The sequence below is a fragment of the Pinus tabuliformis genome, chromosome 4_1 (genome assembly GCF_031772625.1).
Source record: "Pinus tabuliformis cultivar Carrire ecotype Pingquan chromosome 4_1, CPIR1, whole genome shotgun sequence".
NCBI classification, from domain to species: Eukaryota; Viridiplantae; Streptophyta; class Pinopsida; order Pinales; family Pinaceae; genus Pinus; species Pinus tabuliformis.
The window spans coordinates 743,210,167-743,235,261 of NC_142303.1; the positions used below are offsets into that span (position 1 = coordinate 743,210,167).

A 25,095-nucleotide genomic window follows, 5' to 3' on the forward strand; every position below is an offset into this window, starting at 1 on the left:
TCCAGAGAATCTCTTGAAGGGTCCGCGAGGAAGTTCCCACCTAGTTTTTCCTCAATGTTCCTTATTAGATTCAGATCTCCACCCAAGAAAATGTTCCTATCTTGAGCGGACTGCAAATCTGAAGTTATTGAATCCCAGCAAAGAGCTTTATCCCTGTAGTGGTTCGGGGCGTAGATGTTGTAGATAGTGTAATCTTCTTTTGAGACTTTGTTTTTAAGGTCTGTTCTTACCCACCAATTGCAAGAATTTTGATTGGTGAGGTCCCATTTGTTCTTGTTCCATAGAGTTCCTATACCTCCTGAGGCACCTGCTGCACCTATTGCTATACCTGTAAAACTTTTGTATCTTTTGATATGATTTTGGAAGTCTTGTTCAGATATTTTGGTCTCCTGGATGAGGAGGAGGTCTGGCTGCTCTTGATTGATTATATCCCGGACTGCATTTGCTTTTAGGGAGGAGCCCATCCCCCTGCAATTCCAAGAGACCAAAATCATCATTTACCAATTTTTGAGTGAGTCCCGCTCCTCTCCTTTGTCTTTTCCCCGCTTCCTTTTTGTTTGTCTAGGTATGTGTCCATTGGTTGTTAAGTTTCGGTGGCAATTTCTTTCACTGTTGTTTCATCTCTAATTTCTTTGTTCGACTTCCTGCATGCTTTTCTCAGAGGATTAGAGGAGAGGCTAGCTTCTTTAAATTTGTTTCTAGTAAGGATTCACTCAATGGTTTGGGGGGAGAGGATGGGGGCAATGAGGGGGAGGGGATGACTACGAGGGTAGTGTCTCAGGGGGATGCGGGGGGGGGATATGGGGTCTTCGACTGACAGGGATTCAAAAGGGTTGGAGGATGAGGGGAAGGGAGGGGTTGAACTGTAAGGGGGAGGAGGAGGAGCAATAGGGGTTTCCGGAAGAGGCTTGGTGCTAGGGCCTTTTGAGGGGGTAGATTTTTTCTTTTTTACTTGCGCCCAAGAGCCTTCGAAGGTTTTAGTATTTCCATTTAGCTCATTTATTTTTAACTTGCTACATCTATTTGCGAAATGTCCATATTCGTGACATACCTTGCATTTGAAGGGTAGCTGCTCGTAGTCTAGTTGTTGGATGTGTGTCCATTGATCTACTTTGATCTTGATGGCTTCCGGCAGGCCTTTCCCGAGATCGACTTCAACGCAAATCCTTGCACAAGTGTGCATATTCTCCTTTGGCTCAGATCTATCAATGTATTTGCCGACTGCGTTCCCAATAGCCTTTACTGATTCATCTCCCCAGCAGTGGAGCGGCAGATGGGGTAGACGGACCCAAACCGGGACAGCATTTGGGATGTCCATTTCCGGATCGAAGTCGGGAGACCATCTGTTCAGATAGAGGCCTCTTGAATCCATGAAATAGGGGCCATTTCTAAAGATAAGGTTCCTGTCCTCTTTTGATTCGAACAGAAAGGTGTAGAAGCCCCTTCCACAGAATCTGATAGCTATTTTTCCTTGTATTATCGCATTCCAGTTGCGTTCCACCCATTTTTGGACTGCTCTGGGCGAAGGCCAGAGGCCAGTGAACTGGCCTACGAGGCCTCTCTCAGCTAAAGCGATTGCTGCCTTCCTCGGGAGGGTAGGAGGAAGAGATACTTCAGGGATTTCATCAAGTTTCTTGACGAACTTTGACGCAGATGGGCGGATTCTTGTTGAGGCATTCTCAGGGATAAGAGATGCGAACAATTTCTCATAGTCTTCCAGGTCTGGGGACAATGGATCAGTCCCAGCCATTGAAGCGAAGGAGAGCCAGAACGAAGACGAGCCAGGAAGAGAACGGAAGCTGCAGGGATGGGCCCCGGAGCTGGGGCCGGGCAAGAGGCCTGAGGAAAACCGGAGGGCGGAGGGAAGCCCAAGGGGGGCGCAGAGAAGACAAACCCACTAGCAGAGCTGCCAGGCAGGGGCCTGGAGGGCGCAGAACCAGTCTAGGCGGTCGCGCGGGAGCTCCAAATTCGAACCATCATTCTTTGTAAGTGAGCCTGTTAGAATCAGTGTCTTCACACTGTTATCAGTGATAAAAATCTGCTCTTTTACATTTCATAGTAGGAGTCCCATACTGATGAGTTTGCATTCCATTAGGTCATGGATCGGTAATACTACTTTAACAATAATAAAACTATTTTTTTTATTTAAAATAAATGGTTAACAAGAAATAGTTACCCTCTGCCTGAAAAGGGAAATATAGGGAGGGGAAATAGAGCAAGGAAATCTATCCTAGAGCTGGGTGGAATAAACTAGTTGGAAGGTTGCCCAACACAGTCAAAAGGATAGTACTGAGATTGAGGCTGGACAGGAGTCCAAAGGCCCATGGTACTGACCGTAACTGGATATAATGTAGCATGAAAGGTAGAAAGTGCTCGGGGGAGATTCTGGACGTGATTGCCAGACTGATGGTTGGGAGGAGAGACTTTCCAAAAAGTATTATTATTATTGTTGTTGTTTTGCAGGATAATAGGTAAGTAAAATATAGAACCTTAAAGATTTAGTATTGGTTTGTATATTTTTCTATGGACTTACAGGATAGTAAATAAGTAATATAGAATGTTTTTAAATATTCTACACCACAGATGCTATCATTAACTTGCAGGTTAAGCAATTAAACAAAACATCGGGCTCACTTCCATGTGAAAACCCTAGAATATATGATGGACAAATTGAACGGACATAGTCGAATTCTTTGTTTTATAAATTTGAAATAGGATATAATTCCTAGACCGTATTACTATAAATATAACCTAACAGTAAAAGGGAGGAATTGAAAATATCTTTCTTACAGCCTTTGGAGGAAACACAATGTTATAGACATTTTTGTGCCTTACAGCATGAAGCATGAAATGTCAATAATCTAAGGGATCCAAAGTCCCTAAACATGTTGTTCCTACCCCTAGAGGAACAAGGTCAGCAAACCACAACACTAAATATCAGTTCTCCACCTGAAAACACTCAAAAACAGGCTAATTCTGGATCATGTCAACTGCTCCACTGAGCATCTGCGCTGAATGTCAAGAGCTCCACTGTCTACCTGCGCTGAATGTCAACTGCAAAGAAGGCTACCTGCGTTGGGCGAGTTGGGACATGTGGCACAGTCATTCCTCAAGGTGTCAATGCCCAGGAAGCTTCCAAAATGACACTTGGATCAGGGAATTCGACTTGTGATGAGTAAGAGGGTCTAGATCTCCAAGTGGAAGCAAGAACCTCCAAGTGGACTCAAGAACTGAAGAATAACTGAAGTGGGAGAGGACACTAGTCAGCTTCATGCCAGCTATAAGCTGACTCATCCTTTCTCCAAATCTCCTATATATAGAGCTCTCTCATGAGGTCTAAGGAGGCTGGAATCTTGTGAATGTAAGGAAGTGTTGTTGGTTTGAGTATAGAACTATTGGGTGATTTGCTTGAAGGAGGTGAAGAGGAGATTTCTTTCTGCTGGGAGGTGTTGCTGGATTGGGCCTCTTATGGTTGTAACACTCTCAGAACTTTACTTCTTCCATTAATAAAGCATTTGAGATTCTTCTATATGCATGTGTCTCAATGGTGAATTGTTATACTTGTGTATTTGATTTATTCTAATCCTTGAATCAATTATGAATGTATGCTTCTTGTAGTTTCCCTCTCTTGCCCTTTTGCAGGATCTTTGTGTAGTTGGGCCAGTGAAAGAGCAAGGAGCTGGGAGCAAGCAGCAAAGAGAGAAGATTGGATCAATCATTAGCGGAAGACAACGGTTAGTGGATCTCTTTCTCCCCTCTTTTACATCTCATAAAGAAGTAATCTCGAATAGCTTTGCATTCAGTTGTTGTTGAGGTACTATCACCCTTAGAGTGGGATAGGGTCATTCCGTATTGGATACTTTTCCCAACAACAAATTGTCGACTCCACTGGGGATCATATCTTGTTGGTTGTTTTTGTTTTTTCTATTCATTTCATAAACAAAGGGAGTACCGAATCGAACTGCATTTGGATCTTTCAAATGCAAAGTAGAGGGCAGCTACTCTAGCTCAGTTGTTGGGCAAGTTTATGATTTGAAGAGCTGATCCACAAGGACTCTAAACAGCTCTTAGTGATAGCTTTTCATCCTCCTTTTCATCCCTTAGTGTGTACTTGACTGATAGCTTCTGATTTGGCCAAAAACTGTGAATTTTTGAGCAATCTGTGACCCGGAAACTGAGAAAAACGAAAGTTTGAATCTTCAGTGCAGGCACTGTGAAGGCAATCTGCATTTCAGCGCAGTTCCCGAAGGGGCTACCTGCGCTGAATGTCAAACTGACAGTGTACTACCTGCGCTGGACCAGTTTTGCCTAGTGCTACTGGGGTTCCCTCCTGTTTATTGCCCTGTTTTCACCCTTGTTTTTGCAGCCTGTTACCAGTCAATATACCTATCTGAAACCAACTTTCCTTGCCACTATTCCGCCTCGGTTGTATAAAGAAACTGTGTTTGTTCTTTGTGTATTTCTTGTATCATTTACAGTTTCCCATAACGAAAGTGAACTAGCCTTGTTGTGGCCTCTTAGATCTAGACCTGTGATAAGTGTCGTTTTGATCTTAAGAGTTAGTTTATTTGCTGTTCATAGCTGATTGAGCTTTTGCTTTCGTCATATGGTTTGAATTTATATATTTCTAGTGTCGAAACAAGTAAATCTTAAGGTGTCTTTTGATTTTGGACAAGCTTGTTTGCTTTCACTTGAAATTGAATTCAAAGTTATACAACAGCTTTCTTTTTGTATCGCACAAACATTAAGAAAGAGAAAAGAAATACTTGCATTGTGCATGTGCATTATGACAGTTTGCATGTTGATTTAGGAAAAAGTGCATTAGTGTGTGCTCTATGATCTGTGTGAAAAGATGTTGTCTTTCTTTTCCCTCAGTAGTTAAGATTTTCAAAGTTGAAAGATTGAAAAACTTGCTTATCATCTTAGACTGCATTTAGGAGTGTTACTATACATCTCGTGGTGATCCATAAAGGCAAACTGCTAAACAAGATCAACCTTAAAATAAATTGAATTTACATAACAACGCATTGAAACATAACGCAAACACATAGAGGTCTAAGCTAGAGACATGTTCCGGCGTCGTTAAACGTGATATCTTAGCGTTGAGTGGTTGGGTGATTCCTCCACGGTGAAGCGATAAGTATCAATACGGACTTGTGCTCCCACGTACTGTCGCGTATATATTGGGAGACCCCTATAGGAACAAAGCCTTTATCCATAGGAAACCGTGTCGGCCGCCCTACTGATCGCAATGCAGTGAACACAGCATTCACGAAGATCGACCACTCGTACCGTAAAACGTATTCTGTGGTTTTGCAAAAAGTTTGGCACACCCTCTGCCTAGAACTCCAGAGCAGTTTCTTTTGGCCTTTTTCAAACTCTATAACTGAAAAAGTCCATCCGAGCATTTGTCACTTCGGGCTCGTTAAAACATCGAAGGAGACTAGAGTCATCTTTAGCTTTTTCTCGACTCTTAAAAAGTGAAAAAGCAAGTTGTGTCTAAAGCGTCGTTATAAAATTTATTTTAAACGGAACATAATCACCTCCTATTCCCGCGTTGATCTGTAGGTTGAGAACATGGAACGCCCCAACCAAGGAATTCCACATGATGGAAATCCTAGTCCTTTCTCCTCTTGGGGAGAAGTTGGTGCGCCCCACATGGCCACATTGCTGCTTCCAGGACTGACAATTGGCCTGCCTATTTGGCTATTCTCAACTAATGTAGTTCAGAACACCATGGTTCCTGAACAGTCGAGTCAACAGTTAGATGAGTCTAGAGCTGCCCACCAGCCTTCTACTTCCTATAACTCTTCCTCCAATCCTTCATCTTCGCAAGGTAGAGCCGGCAAAAGCCAAGCTCCCATGAAGAAGAAGGAGAAGAAGGAGAGAGAGAAGAAGAAGGAGCCTAAGGCGACTGGGGGCAAGCAAAAGACATCTGACAAAAATCCACACACAGCACAGACCGGGCCTAAATCGCCATGTGTCATATGTAGAGGAGACCACTTCCATAGAGATTGTCCCTGTATTCCCCGGATACTAAGGGACTGGTCACCTCAGTTGCACAATTCGGGAGCATCAACCTCTGATAGCCATGTTGAATGCTTACCGTCAACCAGCGAAAGTGAAGGTTCAAGACAAAGAGGGGGAGCAAGATCCCCCTGCAAACTGTGTAAAGGCGATCACGCCATCCACCGTTGTCCCTTCTTAGACGAAGCGAAGAGAGTTTTGGAAGATTGACCGGTTTCACCGTTGAGGATTCCTCCTGGATACAAAAAACTCGTGCCAAGTCCTTCGTTGGTTGAAAATACAGCTGGCCCGCTCAAGTGGTCAGCTGAAGCGTCAGTCATTGAAAATGAACCTACTGAATCCAGACCAGACGAAAGTCTAAAGGTCGATACGGCAGTTGACCCAGTTCTTCCTTCAGAGGTTTCATCCTCAAATGACACCGTCACTGAAGATTCGTCTTCAAATGACACCCTCACCGAAGAGAATAAGGATAACACCATCCAGATTCTTTTCATCAACACAGATTCTGATGAGCATCAGGGCAATGCGCCCATTCCTTTATCGCAGGAAGGAACATCGTTAGGGTCATATCCGGTCGTGTATTCGGTCCCACCGCCAAGCAACCTGGTTGTGTCCTTTGATTGGAACCAACTAGGCAGACCCCGGTTGCCAGCCGGTATACCATTCAGAATCATAGTCCAAATCTACAGAATGGTAATGGCAGGAACTATCATTGATGAAGGGGCATCTGTGAGTATCCTTTCCTCTATTGCCTGGAAAGCACTGGGTTCCCCGGAGCTTTTGCCTGAGATAAGAAATCTCTCAGGTTTTGATAAAGGAACCAGTCGACCATTAGGGATCCTCCCCAATGTACCTGTTACATTGAAAGGGAAGACCATTCAAATGAACGTGATGGTTGTTCAAGGACCCTTGGATTATAACCTACTCCTTGGACGAGACTATATATATTGCATGGGAGCTATAGTCTCCTCACTCTTTAGAGTAATGTGTTTTCCACACGAAGGAAGAATGGTCAAGCTCGTAGACCAACTTTCATTTCCGGGATCACGCATCGCAAATAGTCACATACCAACCCTCAATGGTCTATTCACCCAAGAAATGTCTCCACCCCCAGTCCTCCTTCCCGATGAGTGCGAGTGATTCGGAAAGATGGGACTGGAACCCAGGGGGCATGCATCCTGGTCTGCTTCGGGCAGAGGAAACCTTGGGTATAAGGTAGAATTTCCGCGAAAGAATATGACTAGTCCGTACCCCGTCCGTGGATGGAATAGGGGTTGTTCTAGAACAGGATTCTTTTGTTAAGGTTACTTGTTTGACAAAGGTCATTCACCATTGTCTACTTCGGTAGACAGTGCCGAGGAAATGTTTTCGTTTGATGGTGTTAACAAAACAATCTTTGGGTAACCAGAAAGAGGCAAGCCTCACCCTTTAAAACAAATGTTTTATCGGATAAGTAGGGGCAGCCTTGAAATTGTATTTTATACCTGGGGGCATGCAAACCTTTTGGAGTGCAAGCTAGGAGTGGTTATTTATCTATTTTTTGGATTAGCCGTTTCCGAACTTGCATAAAGAAAGGATGAGAGGGAGCATAACTTATGTGAGGCGCAAGCTCTATAAAAATTGGAGTCTCACAGGAGACATTTCTTATCTTATGACTGGTATACCGAGTAGTTTTACCGCGGAATTTATGCGCGTTAAAAAATAGAAAAGCGAGATCCGAGCAGTTTTAATAATAGTTCATGCTCGTTAAAAAATAAACATGAGATTGAGCAGTCAAGCTCATTAAAAAATGAACATACCCCAGTAAATAACCATTGTGATCGTAAATTTATTAGCCATAAAAAGCCTTGGTCGTGTTTGCGCCCACCACCACCATTCCATTTGGCCAATCGTTCACCTCCATATGATTGTTTACCCATTTTTAGGGACAGCTGCGAAGAGTGATTTCACTTAGCCATCCTTATGACACTGTCGTGATTGGAAAATTCCAACCTGTACCTGGAATCTGCTGCTATCCCTGTTTATCACTCGTTCCTCAAAAGACAAGTCTTATTTGATCTCTTTTCTCCTGACTCGTAAAATATGAAAAGTTTGCCAAGTTTTGGCCTTCCAGCTCGTTAAAGTGACCAGAAGAGCTATCCCTCCTCTAGATTTTAATCTTTTTGGACCTGAGGGATTATTACACAAAAAGGTCGAGCGCTTGTTTTATTCGGCTCGTTAAAGTTATCAAAAACTCATCCCTTCTGTATTGTTTTATACTTTTTCGGACTTAAGGGATTAGATGACGAAAAAGGAATTTTGCAGTTAACTTTTTGTACCTTTTCAGACTCTCTAAAAATGAAAAGGACCGAGTTTTCTTTGTCGTTAGACTCGTTAAAATGATTAAATAGCGACAAACTTGTCTTTAGATGAGAACGAGTTTCCCTATCGCTAGGCTCGTTAAAACATAGCGATGGGTTTGCCCGAAGGGCAGGTTATAGAACAAGCATATGTTATCCTCCTCAAGCTTGACAAAAATAAAGAGGTACTGGTCAGAAATGACTGGGGAAAAATTGGGAGAACCTCAAAGCTTTAATGGTAGCAAGTCGCTCTTGAACATGACACTTTTCCTCCGTATCACATCGGGTTGGGTTGTTTCATTCACCGGTCTCATCACCATGGTCCTCGCCAAACCATCCACATTTGGGGTAATGCTACCGATCCATCGCATCAGTGTCGTTATATGTTCAAGAGATGTTATTCAGAAAGAGTCAACCGTGTCCCATCCACTACCATACATTATCCTTCATCCACCCACGATCGCCACCCTGAACCATATCTCACAGATTGTTTTCACCTCCACTAAAATTATTAGCTCCGTTCCGTGTCACTGATGTGGGATTCATTAAGGCCCTCCTTTGACGGATCGCTTCTTGTCGACTTCAGCTCATTATCCAAGAAGTTGATCTAGGAACACCCCCCTCAGTACTTTGAAGCTTGCATGCCTCAATGGCAAGTTTCTCACTTCCGGCGACAGGTATACATCAATGACCTTCGACCAGAAGATTTTGCATGGTGTTCGACGCCAAGTCCTTTATTCACACCACGTGAATTGTACTGCAGTACCTTGAGGGTCATTATCATTATCAGTGATTCCTCTCGCGCTTGTTAATGGTTTACATTATTGACCGGTAATCAAGCGATGTCTTTCCATGTTCGACTTCAGCGCAATTCTCACATGGATCGACTTGTACTTAGAGTGAAGATCGAATGAGTTTGAAGACCCCGGATCTAGTTTCATCCATCCGGGCTGTGATATATATTCAGGAAATATAAAGACATTTGATATGTACATCATTGCAGCAGATGATCATCTTACTCAAAGGATGATAATTTCAGCAGAGGATTATCAGTCTACCATCAGAGGATCGTCTGTTATATGTACCAAAATGAATTTATAAAGCTGAGCATGGGAATGCCCGCCTCAGCTAGATCGTGAAAGCAGAATGAAAAATAATGTATTGTATTGTATTTTATTACAGGTCACCTCTCAGCGATTGAATGAACTTCGGATCCTCCTGATAAAGCATTTCACCCGATAAACGACCTCATACTTTAGGGGGCAACTGTTATAGACGTTTTTGTGCCTTACAGCATGAAGCATGAAATGTCAATAATCTAAGGGATCCAAAGTCCCTAAACATGTTGTTCCTACCCCTAGAGGAACAAGGTCAGCAAACCACAGCACTAAATATCAGTTCTCCACCTGAAAACACTAAAAAACAGGCTAATTCTGGATCATGTCAACTGCTCCACTGAGCATCTGCGCTGAATGTCAAGAGCTCCACTGTCTACCTGCGCTGAATGTCAACTGCAAAGAAGGCTACCTACGCTGGGCAAGTTGGGACATGTGGCACAGTCATTCCTCAAGGTGTCAATGCCCAGGAAGCTTCCAAAATGACACTTGGATCAGGGAATTCGACTTGTGATGAGTAAGAGGGTCTAGATCTCCAAGTGGAAGCAAGAACCTCCAAGTGGACTCAAGAACTGAAGAATAACTGAAGTGGGAGAGGACACTAGTCAGCTTCATGCCAGCTACAAGCTGACTCATCCTTTCTCCAAATCTCCTATATATAGAGCTCTCTCATGAGGTCTAAGGAGGCTGGAATCTTGTGAATGTAAGGAAGTGTTGTTGGTTTGAGTATAGAACTATTGGGTGATTTGCTTGAAGGAGGTGAAGAGGAGATTTCTTTCTGCTGGGAGGTGTTGCTGGATTGGGCCTCTTATGGTTGTAACACTCTCAGAACTTTACTTCTTCCATTAATAAAGCATTTGAGATTCTTCTATATGCATGTGTCTCAATGGTGAATTGTTATAATTGTGTATTTGATTTATTCTAATCCTTGAATCAATTATGAATGTATGCTTCTTGTAGTTTCCCTCTCTTTCCCTTTTGCAGGATCTTTGTGTAGCTGGGCCAGTGAAAGAGCAAGGAGCTGGGAGCAAGCAGCAAAGAGAGAAGATTGGATCAATCATTAGCGGAAGACAACGGTTAGTGGATCTCTTTCTCCCCTCTTTTACATCTCATAAAGAAGTAATCTCGAATAGCTTTGCATTCGGTTGTTGCTGAGGTACTATCACCCTTAGAGTGGGATAGGGTCATTCCGTATTGGATACTTTTCCCAACAACACACAAATATTATTAGAACATCAGATTGAAAGGTTGATTAAATGTTAAACAATTTTCCTACTCTGAGTTAAGCAAAGAACATTTCAATATAACATCGCAGTAAACCCTCAGTATAATCTTACCCCATGATATTCTATGTAATAAATAATCACAGGTATGCACAGTGGATCCCTACAGATAATTTGACCTGAACCTTCATATCCGAATATATATTGTATACATGTAAACAAGGTCACGGGACTTTGAATCACAGAGGATTGAGGATAAAATAAGTATATCCTATTAACATTGTATTAAACAGAGAGTACGCATGACTTAACAGTTCAGAACAATCGAAGAAGCAATAAATGCTATCCAAAAGGCCATCTAGAGGAACTTTCAACTCTTGCGTATAATTAAGAAGGAAAGCATTCGGCCATTCTTCAAAATAAAACACAGAACACCGAATCAGGTAATAATACAAATACACTGAGTTTTACAATCGAACAAAAGAGAATTTGACGGCCAAAGCTTGTTGTATGACTAACTTAAGCAAAAATGAGCAGTTTATAAATCTATATCTTATTCTAGATCATAAGGAGAAAAACCCTCCATGAAATCCCTGTAACGACAGGCTAGAACAGAATATCAAAGGTATTGGCACCAACCATTAAAACCACCAAGAGGCTGTAAGCCCTTATGAAATTAATGGTCGCGGACTCAAACACTAAGTTTCTTGTAAGATTGTTTACCTATCACAAAACACTACGAATTAGTAAAATCAGTGCAGACTGAGACCAGTCCGGTGTCATAATAAATTTACTATTGATAAAAGGGATTCTTACCTAGAGTTGAGGCATCCTCTTGCTGAAACAATTATCTACAGAACAATGAAGGGTTTTAGTCACAAATTCGAAAGCCAAGGGTAAGATTGCATAAACCAGTAGTAAAACTATAATGAGAATGAAATTGAAATAAGAACTGTGGCTGTGGAAATGCGCTATATGAAAAATTACATTCTTCTGGTGTCTCAGGGTGCTGGTTTCTTTCCGTCACTTCTGTAACCTCTAAAGCCATGCCTATAATAGGATATCAAACCTTAGGATAGGTATGTGGTTGAAACCCCCGAAACATTGTTAAACCCTTAAGGTCGAGCAAATAAAACTCTCTGTATATCAAGGTTAATGAGACACTTGCACAGGGACGTTGCATCTTCATCATTGTTTCAAACAATAGAATACAATGCATCACGTTGAGTGTTGTAGAGAACCCCATCCATAGCAGAGCAACTGGAGTAGCTGTAACAATGAAGCACCAGATGCTCGGATGCGAGGGGACAGTTAGAGAAACAAACTCTAGCCATTTCCCACTATCAGATTGACAGAAGGAGATCGATGATGCCAGAGTAAGCCAAATAGTGATATAGAACACCAGTACCACACCTCGGTCATGTTGCTCACTATCTGTTACAACGTATGAGTGCCAAGCAAGCAAGCCTCGCCCTAGGTAAACATGTTCATTAAATTCAGAAGATCCCACTTGGATTTCCCCACCTAAACATTAAAGACCAACTTGCAATCACATACAAATTGTTTAACATTCATAAATGCCTTCAACACACACACCCACACACACACATGCGTGCTCAAGGGTCATTGTGGGCTAATGTTTATAATCTTTATGATTGCAGGTGTACAACATTAAAAAAAAATTGTATTTATTTTCATTTCATTATCATTTATAAGTTTTATGTGAAAATTGTCATTTATCTTTTACATAGGGTTTTTGGGGCATGTGATATTGATAATCCATAGTAGTGGTTCATGATAGTATAAAAAATCTCGTTTACATGTTAGAAATCTCCTTACTAAATGAATAAATTGTGGTTACAAATTTTGTTACATGTTTTCTTAAAGTATTTTTGTTTAACTTATATATTTATTCTTTTTATAATTAATAAGAATAATTTTTTTTTGATCAAGTAAGAGTAGAGCCTTCCATTAATCAAGAGAAACATACATAATGTACATGTCTTTACCGTAGTAAAGAGTAGCAACACCAGCTCTGTCAAAACTCAACAACGGTTGGGTTGACCTTTAGTCTCATGCAGAACAATAAAAAATAGACCTTTAGTCTCACTTTCTAAAGTTAAAAGCTATCACTCATAAAATCCTTACACTCATCCTTCAGGTAATCCTACAAAAGGATGGTTGAGAGAGAACACCAATGCATCGAGACCATCAAACAACCCTATGCATCTGCCTCATCAGTCAAAACATTGCAATGACACCGACAAACAAAGCATCAAAGCATCTAATTGTCGATCAAATTATCAAAGAACTGACCGTTCTTATAACACCGCTTTAGAAAACAAGCACATCATAAAATGGCTAACCGTATCCGAAAACCAAAGTTAATTGAAACTAGAAAGCAGTGGCTCTACTAGGCTTCTTATCCCTCGTGCATCTTAGACCTGATGACCCTTAGATGACCAAGGCTAGTAGATCTGACAACCCCCAATACTGCCTTAATCTTCCATTACATTTGCAGCTTGATAACCATGCGATCCATCCCTCATAGATTCGACAGTTATCAGCAATTTTGGGCTGGCAACTAGCACGTTCTTTATTTATTTTTTTCAGACCCGATGAGATTTATAAGCTGCAAATATAAATTGTTTCGGGTCCACTTGAGGACATAACTTTCGAGCTGTTTTTCCGCCCGAAATCCATAGGATGAAGAGTTCTGATTTAGCTTCAGTACACAGCTTTTCAACTAGCTCACTATTTAACAAGTGTTCCTTCCCTGTGATTGGTCCATTATCTACAACTTCCATTGGTCTACTTTCTACTTCTTTCTTATGTTTTGATAGTTCTTCCCATCTTCAAGCGCTTTTTTATGAAAATCATCTGTCAAGTTCCCTGAGGGTGTCGAAGCCCAATCATATCTATTGCTACTTCTTGAGCAGATCACTCCTTCATTCGCTTGATGATCCGCCAGTCTGTTAGCTATTCTTTGTATGTGACCAAAGTTGATTATTCTCAGGGCTCTCAGGTGGGAGTGAATACGTTGATAGACTTGCAACAAGCGCCAATGGTTCAACACTTTTTCTGGAGCTGTGCGATTGCATATCTTCTTGAGCGAATTGATTACCAATTCAGAGTCTTCTTCAATGATGCCATTGTGTAAATTGGATTCGATCAGGATTTCTAGGAATTGCTCTAACGCCATGAGTTTCGCCATATTCTTTGTGGCATTCCCCAAATGACTATGAAAGATGACTTTTATGTCTCCCTACTCATATCTTATAACTCCGCCATAACCTGCCCTCTCAGGGTTTCCTTTAGAGGCTCCATCTATATTCAATTTCAAAAATCCTTGAGGGGGAGGTTTCCAGAAGTCCTTACCGGTTGCTTTCTTGCTTATGCCTTGGGGAATTAGTGAAAGTAGACCTCAATGCTTTAGAATGTGAGCATCCTGGTCCAGAGGCGGGTTCTCGGGAGGTTTCCTTAGAAGGGCACCCACAGTTTCTTTGAGTTGTCGTAAGATCTGTGCAATGATGTTCTGGGATGAGCCAATTTTGTTCTTGAAGATCTTGTTGTTGTGCTCTTTCTAGACATCCCATATTAAAAAGCCTGGAACCAAAGTCTAAGCTTTGTTGATTAGTTCATTTTTGGAGAAGTCTTTCCTCCAATTCTTCAAAGTGCCAGTGATATTGAAATTGTCCCTGTCAGTTTTCCTGAAGGTTGAAGCCACCAAATTCCACAAGGTAGAGGTGAATGGGCAGAGGTTGAGTAGGTGTTCCATCATTTCTTCTTGTAGACCACATAACTGGCATCTAGATGGGCCTTCTAAACCTCTTTTCCGAAGATTTTCCAAGGTTATAATTTTTTTATGTTGCATCAACCACATGAACAACTTGATTTTCATCCAGTGTAGATTTTGCCATAGGTCCTTCCATACCTTATAACGATTTGGGAAATCAATACCTAGGGAAATTCTCTTGGCTTCTTTGAGGTTGAAGTTGCCTTCTGTGTTTCTACCCCATCTCAGCTAGTCAACTGAAGTTGATGTCAAAATCTTATTTGTTCCAAGACCTCTGCAAGAGATTCTGCCTAGGCCTTAAGAGGGGTCTCATAACTATATACCAGTTCCTTCCATATTCTCCATTTACTCTTGTTCTTTTCTTGATCCCAAAAGTCACTTACCTTGATTAAACCTTTACTGTCAGTGTCATTTTCGAGATTGGCTAGTTCTTCTTTGAAAAGGTTAGGTTCCTGCTACCAGTTGTACTCCCAAAACTGTGCTAGATTTCCATCTCTGATCTCCCAAAAACTATACTGCTAAACAATGGTTCTATTCTCCCAAGCATCATTCCAAATGTGGGAGCCCTTGATGTGCCCATACATTCAAATGTGATCCCTTTCCTACCAATTATTTGCATGTTTCTATTTCTATATCTTTTCCCATGGGGTTACCGATTCCTTTAGCCATCTCCACCAAAGTTTTTCCCCCAAAACTTTGCTTAGGGTTTCAGGGTCAGGAAGACCCAAACCATCCTGGGTCTTGGGTTTACAGAGCTTATCCCAAGCTACTAAAGCCCATTTCATTTTCTCTTCCCCTTTTCCCCAAATAAAATATCTTTGAATATTCCTCATGTGTTGCATAACTCCTTTAGGAGCAGGAAGAGCTGAAAACATGAAGATGGGAATAGTTTGCAGGAAATCCTTTCTAAGCACAAGTTATCCTACTAAATTCAAAGACCTACATGTCTGTTTCTATATCTTGTCCTCAAGTTTATTAGTTACTAGCTCCCACACTTCTTTACTCAAAGGTTTGTCTGTAAGAGGTTTTTCCACATACTTGGAAAGTAGCTACTCCCTTTGAAAGCTGAGAATTCTGGTGAGGTTTCTATGAATAGCAATGTCAGTATTAAAAGAAAAAACCTTTGATTTGTTTAGGCTTACCTTTGTACCAGTGGCCATAGCAAAGTCATTCAAGATTTGTTTAAAAGCTTTAGCTTCCTTGACAATGGGTGTACCCTGCAGCATAGTGTCATCCACAAATTGTTGGTGAGTCAAAGCATCCCCATTTGGGGTAAGTTTAAGACCCTGGATTCTTCCTTTTTCTTTGGTTGTTTTTATTGCTTTGCCTAGTCCTTCCATCATGAGTATAAAGAGGAAGGGAGATAGTGAGTCTCTTTTCTGAGGCCTCTCGAAGGCCTAAAGGTTTTGGAGGGAGAGCCATTAAATCGGATTAAAAAAATGGTTGTGGTAACAAGGGCCATTACCCATTTTATCCAGTTGTGGTCGAAGCCATAGGCTTCTAGTACTTCCCTGATGTATGACCATCTTAGCTTATCATAGGCTTTCTCTAGGTCTAGTTGTATGATCATACCTGCTTGCTTATTGCTCTTCAGTGAGTGAACCACCTCGTGAGCTTGAATGATGTTATCTAGAATTTGCCTTCCTTCCACATACCCAGTTCACTCCTTAGACACAAGAGTTGGAAGTAGGGGCTTGAGTTTGTTAGCAATTATTTTGGAGATGATTTTGTACACCACATTGCATAAAGCTATGGGTCTGAATCTATCGGGTGTCATGGCTTTTTCCTACTTTGGAATCAAAGCTATGAAAGAGGCATTATGTGCCCTTAACATTGTTTTGGATCTCCTTGAGTCCTCCATGAAATCAAGAATATCTTCTTTGACTATTTCCGAGCAAGCTTTGAAAAACTCCACATTGAACCCATCCGGGCCGGGAACTTTCCCATTTTTCATCTCATCGATGACTACCTTGACTTCCTCTTCAGTCACTGGACTATTAAGATTGTAATTGTCTTCCCTGGTTACAAGCTTTGTAATGTGCTTTGTGAAGTTGTTGATAAATTGAGATCTGTCTAAGAGAGGCTCCTTTGCCATGCTATGGAAATGTTGAACCAAAGAAGATTTCATTTCTTTGTGTGTGGTGAGCTCTTTTCCTTGAGTATTTATGAGTTTTGAAATTCTGTTATGAGACCTATGATCCAAGGTTGATTTGTGAAAAAACTTTATATTTCTTTCCCCTTCTTTGATCCATTGCACTCTCGAATTTTGTCTCCAAAAGATATCCTCTTGATGACATCTGTCTTCCCATTCCTTTTGAAGAGAATCAGCTTGCATTTTCATTTCCTCGGTAAAGCCATCTATGACAACGACTTGATTGATTCCTTGGAGTTTCTGTTCAACTTCTCTTTTGGCTTTGAAGATATTTCCAAACTCATTTTTGTTCCAATCTTTAAGCCTGAGTTTGATGTGATTCAGTCTTTGTTGTAGTATGAACATATTAATGCCTTGAACGTTCATATCTTCCATCCACCATTTTTCAATATTGCTGATAAAGTCAAGGTGAGTGAGCCAGAAATTTTCGAACCTGAAAGGTCTGTTTCTCAAAGTACCTATAAAATATGCTTCAAGTTGGATAGGCCAGTGATCCGAGCGTCCATAAGGAAGGATTGAAGATGACAAATTAGGTCCTATGAGAAGGAGGTTCTCTAAGATTAAGAATCTCTCTAGCTTGGAGGAAACTTGAGAAGCCCCTCAACTCTTATTGTTCCAGGTGAAAAATCCCATTATTTGTTTCGATGTCCACTAGTCTCATGTTGTTTAGGAACGTTTGGAAGGCAAAAGAGTTTGTGCCTAGAGTTCTGGTTCCGCCTTTTTTTCTGTGAGAGATCTAATCATATTAAAGTCCCCTCACGGAATCCATGGCATAACACGATGTCTAAGCTACTCCAGTGAGGTGAGAAGCCTGAGTTTGTCTTCAAGATTTTGAGGACCATAGACATTTGTGATCATATAGAGTTACTTATCACCCAAAGGATGGATCACCAACAAAAGGTAGTTCTTGGATGCTCCAACATCTAGGATTCCAAGTTTCTGGGGATTCCAAAGTGTGAGAATCACTCCTGCTGTGTTGTCTGCTTTAAGTTCAAGATACTCGTACTTGATAAGCCATTTGTTGTGTGTCTCTCTAATTTTATCTATCGAACATTTTTTTCCTGGCTAAACACCATATCTAGTTTTTCTTATTTTATTCTATTGCTGAGATTTCTTTGTTTCCTTTTACTCCCCAGACCTGTAATGTTCCAGGTGATGAGCTTCATTAAGAAAGATTTGTAAATTAGTAAATGGTAAGATCTCTCATCTTACCTGAGTTAATCATGAGTTTCCCACACTCTGTCAACAAAGCATTATGTCTTTTCCTTCCTCTTTTCCTGCCTAAGTTCTTGGATGAGTGTCCTGATGTTTCCTCCATTGTTTTTATCCCTCTATTTTCCTGGCTATCATGGTTTCTTTTGACTCCAGAACCCTTTGCTTGAGATCTCCAGAGGTATAGCTGTTGTACTATATCAAACTCCTCTTATGGTAGAGAATCAGCTCCTTTGGTAGTTTGTTGTTCCAGGAACTTTTCTAGATCTAGATTCTCCCTATCAAGAATCTCCTGCAGTTCCTGTTCCTTCGTTCCAACCTCACTTGGGGTCATCTCATGGTCTCTGTCAAGCTCCCTTGTGCTTGGCAGATCCTCCTTTAGTTTGTTGTTCTCAGGTATATCGTCCATACTAGTATCTCTTTCCTTCTGTGTAGGATTATTTCCCAATTCCTGGTTCGTTCCATTGTTCCCACCTTCTTCTTCTAAAATCTTGAAACTGTTATGACTCAGTTTCTTATCCTCATGAGTTTTCTTTTGATACTTTTTTCCTCCATTCCCTTTACCTCCCACCTTGGTAAAGCCTTTGGGATCTTTGCCCGTGTTGGCTTTCATATTGTCCTCTAGTTTGGTTAATGGGCAATCTCTGTAGAGGTGCCCATGTTCATGGAATTTACGGCATCTGAATGGTATATGTTCATAGTCCATCATCTACACCCATTCTTCATCATATACTTCTAGAATGATTTCGTCTGGAAGTGCTCCAGATAGGTCCATTTCTACACATAATAAGTGGAAGGAGTTGTATTTTCCTCGCAGGGTCGTATCTAATATATTTATAAAATGTCCTAATTTATTGCATATAGCTTTTAGAGATTCCCATAGCCAACAATCCTAAGGTAGGGAATAAAGTCTTATCCATACCGGTACTGAAGTGAATGTTTCTCGTTCTGGGACAAAATTCATCACCCATGGTCGCATGTAGAGGCCTATAGCAACGTAAAAATAGGGTCCTCCTTTGAACACTTTGTCTTTGTCCTCTAAGCTCGTGAATACCACCGTGAAGAAACCCTTGGACCTGAGGGGAAGGGTTATTCCCCCCTTCGGTTTCCAATGGTTTCTTATCCATGCGTGCAAAGCTTTCTCTGTTGGCCATATTCCCATAAATTTGCATATAACTACGTATGCCGCGATGTGCTCTTTGTGCACTTATAGCGCTGGATCACTTAAAACAACCTGGGGTGTAATGGTTGACCTGGGTTTAAAGAGTCCAGACACACTGTTGTGCACAGCTTTCTGACTGCCTCCTCCTGTCCTCTTCTTCCTTCTGACTTCCTCATGATTCTCTTCCTGTTCCTGGGCATTGATGTTTTCCAGTTTTTCTGTGCTATTACCCTCAGTTGCTGCCTCCATTGGTTTCTTGAAGCCATTCAAACCAGTTTCCTTGCTTCTATTTGCAGCTACATGACTGTAGGAGGGAGTGGAACTCCCTCCTCCTCGTCCCACCATGGTTACCAATGGTAATACTCTGTCACAAACCCTGGTTCAGCCTGCTCCGTTGCTCCCACTGCTTGCTCCCACCTTTTATTCCACGTGAAGTGCTCTTTGACATGAACTTTGTCAATTAATAATAATAATTTAAAATACAAGTTATAATTTATTTATTTTTAATGATTTCATTTTTAAATTTTGACAATATGAAAGAAAATATTTTATAAATTGATATCTATTAATTTGTAATGGCAATTTAATTTACCTAACTTTATTTAAAATAAATAGCTCTATAAAATACAAATAAAACTTATATTTTAGAAAATTAAAAACTCCATATTTTTATAAAATTTAAATAAAATTTAATAAGCTTCATGGCAACATGTGTGGTTTGAACCAAAAACATTAAGATTGATATCTATTAATTTGTACTGACCATTTAATTTATTTAACTTTATTTAGAATAAATAGCTATATAAAATGGCGTTGTCTTTTATATCGAGTTGTCTAACTTTATTTAAAATAAATAGCTATAAAAATGGAGTTGACTTTTATATCGAGTTTTTTTAGTGCGACATTTAAAGACCTCTAGAGCATTTGGATTGTGCAAGATTTACCCATTAAATTGTGATTTCAATAAACTCCTGCTAAATTTTAGAGCAATTAAACCAGAAAAACCTACCAGAAAAACTTCTAAAAAATCACAGTAAAGACAACTCCAAATAAAATACATATAAAACTTGTATTTTAGAAAATTATATTTTAGAAAATTAAAAAACCCACATTTTTATAAAATTTAGTAAGCTTGATGGCAACATGTGTGGTTTGAACCCAAAAAAATTAATCCGTGTCAACCTTAGTGGATTAGGACGAGTCCTATTTCAAACCCCATTGAAACATAAATACAGTCTGACATGCTGGGAGTATAGCAGTTTGTTTGCATTTATATTCCTGCAAAATTGACTTTGGAGTTTTAGCAGCAAGAAAACTGTTATTTCCCTGGCATGTTAGAAGCATTTATGTTTGAATGGGTTCTGAAATAAGAACTGCCGTGGATGAACTGCCGTGGATTAGCATGTTTAATGATGTGACTGAAAACTTAATCAAATTGTCCACATCAAATCTCTTAAGGCAGTCAATATAGTTGTCCGCATTAACTATTTTCATTGAGTACACGAATAGAGTCCACATCAATGCCGTTATGCATTAAAAGACTATAGATACATTCACTGTCTCGAATTAATAACCGTGACTTATAAAATTAATAGTTTGAAATCACTCTCTCGAATTAATAACCGTGACTTATAAAATTAATAGTTTGAAATCACGGAATTAATGGTATTTCAGCTGCCCGCATTTCAATACACGGTTTATGAAAGGGCACTCATAACTTTCTTGTTGACAAACATTTTTTATAAAGAAAAGGGCGTTGTTAAACTATTAGATTTTTAAAATTGAATAGAATTTGGTGATTTTTTTTATTATAAAATTTGTATTTGTAAAACTTAATAGAATTTGGTGATTTTTTTTTATAAAATTTGTATACGTATGGTTTAAACTGGGTTTTGATTAAACATATTAATTTAATATTTTAAAAAATTATATGACATTTAGAGTGTGATGAGTTTATAATTTAAATGTGTGATTTTAACTAATCTCTACTGAATTTTGTGATTTTTTTCATGTTTAGACTTGTCCCAGGTAATGTACTTCCATCTGAGATAAAATACACTTGCTAATCTTGCATACAATTGATGTTTTTTTAGAAATATCAATATTGTTGCTAAGTGTTCAACATTATTTTTCTCATTCTTAAAATATATCAATATATCATCAATGAATACAATCACAGACTTGTCTAGATAAGGGCGAAACAAAATATTCATCAAACACATGAAATTAGTTGGGGCATTAATCAAACCAAAAGGAACCGCAACAAACTCATAATCTCCATACCTTGTCCAGAAAGAATTCTTGTAGATTTAGTCTTCTTTAATGCATACCTGGTGATATATCGATCTAAAATCAACCTTGGAGAACAATCATGCTCCCTTCTATTGGTCAAACAAGTTATCAATCCTTGGAAATCAATATATTTTCTTGATCATCACCTTGTTTAGCCGCCTGTAATCAATACACAACTTGAGAGTTCCATCCTTCTTATTCAAAAACAACATTGCTTCATTCCAAGGAGATAAACTTGGCCTAACTTGTCCCCTTTCAAGCATTTCCTTCAAATGCAACTTTAGTTCCACTGGCTCTAAAGTGCTCATCCTGTAAGGTTCCATTGATTTTTGTGTTGCTCCTAGTACCAACTCAATAGAAAATTCCACTTCCCTGTGAGGTGACAACTCTGAAATCTTTCCTAGGAATACATCCTGAAACTGCTGTAAAACCAGATACCTTTTCAATACTTATGCATCCTCAACATCCTTATCTTTATCACTAGAAACATGCACTACAAACAATACACACCCTTTCTCGCAATTATGGTTTCCTTGCATAGTTGTAACCATTCTCACCAATGTAGGATTCTTCTTTCCTTGCAATGTTATCTTCTTTCTTTCATCATCCAAGCACTCAATAGAATTTTCATAACAATCCACCTTAGTACTATGAACATACAACCAATCCATACCTAGAAGCATAATATATGATCCTAATGAAAGCACATTCAACTGCACTGATGTAGGCATACCATTCAACTCAAATGCACAAGCTCTTACCCAATGATGAACTATTTTTATATTAGATGTATCCAGCTACACCAACAAAGACTCCATGCATTTTTTTCTCAAACCACACTTATCCATGAGGTTAGGATTCACATAACTATAATTAAATCCATGGTAAATCAAAATAAAAATAACTCGATCATAGGTCTTACCTTCCATCTCAATAATAGATTATTGATGATCCTCCTACTTGTTATCAAATGTTGTATAGATACGAGGAATGGTCTGTCTACCATCCCCTCTCCACATCCCTGAGCATTGTAGATCTAAGTTTTACCACCCAGATACACTGGTCAATCCTTTTTGGAATGATCCTTGCCACATATCCAACAATACAACTATCCACTCCCTTTTCTTTAATTCTCTCTAGGCTACGGTCCATGTCTCTTATCAACTACATTAAACTTCTTGTAAGGAGAAACATTTTCCTTCTCACTTGCATCCTGAGTTCTTGCTCACTTCAGTGGCTATTTACCTTTAGTTTTTTCATTCCCTTTCCAACCCTGCTTAGACATAAACTTACACTTTAATTTCTCACTATAATGCTTCAACTTTCCAATTACTTCCTCTAGTGACCACAACTCAACATACTCAATCTGATCCTTGAATTCTAATGGAAGTCCACTAATAAATATTTGAACTTTGGTCTTCTCATCCTTAAGATAAGTAAAATACCTCAATAAATCCACGAACTTAGTCATGTACTCCTCACCTATCATACATCCCATCTTTAGCTCATATAACTCCTTGGCCTCACCCTCATAGTATCTCTATTACAAGTACTTATTTTAGAAAATTCATTTGAACTAATGCTAACTCAACCCCTATGTCCTAATATATTTGACATGTTTCACATATTTCCACCATATGTCTACTTTCCCTTTGAAAACGAAAGTAGTTACCCTGGCCTTGATGTTCTTTGTATAGTAATGCAGCTTAGATAACTTCTCCATTCCAAGCAAACATGCCTCGACATCTTCTCGCTTCTTCAACCCTCCATCAAGTATGGCGTAGCTTGGATTTCTTGAACTCATATGCAAAGTATCCCATCTCACTCCTCATGTAAGGATGATAGTGATTATGACCATGATACATGTCCAAACCAGAACTAGAGTATAAGCCATATCCACTGCCTCTACTATCAACTGTATCCAAGAACCTACCATCTCTAACTGTGTCATCCCTATCTGATCTGTGCCCACCATTAGAAATGCTACCATATACCCCATTACTCTTGTCCTCCTATCCATAATTGATCTATGTTTGTCCTCATCTCTGCAAATCTAGAAAAATTTGAAGGATAACTGTATTGAGCTCTACTTGTTTCTCCTATTATCTGGAAGGCATTCTGTATGACTGAATGATTATGTCATTGTCTGCCTTACAACTTCTAATTTTTTCCTTCAGACTTCTCAAGGTTCCTGCTATGTTAGGAGATTATTCATCTCTAACATACTCATCTGATCTATAAGGAGGGTCTCATGAACTATGATCCATGATTTTTCTAGTTATTTCTAATCCTCTTCTTCCGGCAAATATACCTATTTGGTCAATTTAGTGTCCTAAATTTCTCTACATAAATTATCAATTCGGGTATCGTAAAATAATGAAGGGTAGTGCACTATATGTGCTAGATGACCCTTCTTACTTCAGTACTTTTGAGTTTTATGTTGTTTTGGGGTTTTTGATCCTTTAATCCCTAATGATTTACAATGTACTTAACAAAATCTTAAATCTACTTCTGCTAAGAAGCCAAAGAAATGAAATGAGGACTAAAAGTGCTTTAAGCCAGATTTGGAAGTAAAGTTTAATCAAGAAATGAAAACAGAGTTTCTATTTTTGCTCTTATTATTGCTCCAAATTATGAACTAAATAAACTGAAGAGTGAAATTGCAACCACTATCTAATCAATTACAAAAACAATGCTAAATGAAATACTGAAAACTAAAAGTGAAATTGCAATTATTATCTAATCCATGACAAGAACAAAACTAATGAAAAACTAAAATTAAAAGTGGAATTGCAATTATCTATTATGGAAAAAAAACTAAATGAAATACTAAGACTGAAAATGAAACTCCAACTAATCTACTATGGAAACTAAATGAAGTGCTAATTACTCTGCCTCTCAATTTTGGGAGAAGAACCTCCTTGTGATGACATTTTGAGGAATTTTGTACTTCATTATTTCTAAGTGAAAATAAATACAAAAACGAAAAAAAGACTAATTGCATAAATGAAGTATTCAACCACTTAATTTAAGATGAACCATCAACTAGAAGGGCTTTCTAGAAAAATTCACCTACAACATGAGTCACTAAACTAGTAATAAAATGGCAAGACACTAATGGCACTAATAAGTTTAATTAAAAATCTAAAGACTAATGAAACAACAAATGAGATAAATTACTCTACACTATTGAACTCAACTTCAAGCTACTGATAAAAAACTAGAAAGAAATTAAACAAAAAGAACTATTCCGTACTGAAAGAAGCTATTCTGCATTAGTAAGAAAATGATAAAAATTGCATTATGAACAAGGTTAGCAAATGGTTATAAACATTATGGAAGAAATGATGAACTTACAGTTTAACTATAAAAGATAAAACAAAACGAAATGAAACCTCAGTCAGCACAGGGGCCCTTTGCAACTGCTCAGGTTATGCGTACTCAATCAAAACTCCAAAAAACGCTTTCAAATATCCATGAAACACACAATATTCATATTAAAAACAGAGCATGAGTTTTCAAAATTATAGTGCAGTAATCTGAACTTAATACATGAGCAAATTCAAACTGGTTCTTCGTTCTTCACATAGGTATTTATAGAGAAATTATACAATTGTTTTATGGAGAAAAATAAGCTACAATAAAAAACACGCAACAGACGAGCACAAAGAATTTTCTTCCTTGGTTGCTGGAGACATAAATCTAAGGTGGTAGCTATTGGGTTCATTTTGAATAGATGGTTGTTGAAGTTTGTGGGTTCAGGAAATTGTTTCGGAT

The 25,095-nt window shown here is 39.2% G+C and overlaps 1 protein-coding gene across 1 annotated transcript; it reads right to left on the reverse strand.

Moving 5' to 3' along the window:
* Window positions 1-372: 372 nt before the first annotated feature.
* LOC149178291 (uncharacterized) lies at window positions 373-1,750 on the reverse strand. Its single transcript, XM_089422042.1, has 2 exons — window positions 1,052-1,750; window positions 373-468 (listed from the first exon to the last, which is right to left on the reverse strand). Exons 1-2 carry the CDS (start codon window positions 1,748-1,750, stop codon window positions 373-375), a joined length of 795 nt encoding a protein of 264 aa, XP_089278168.1.
* Between the last annotated feature and the right edge of the window lie 23,345 nt (window positions 1,751-25,095).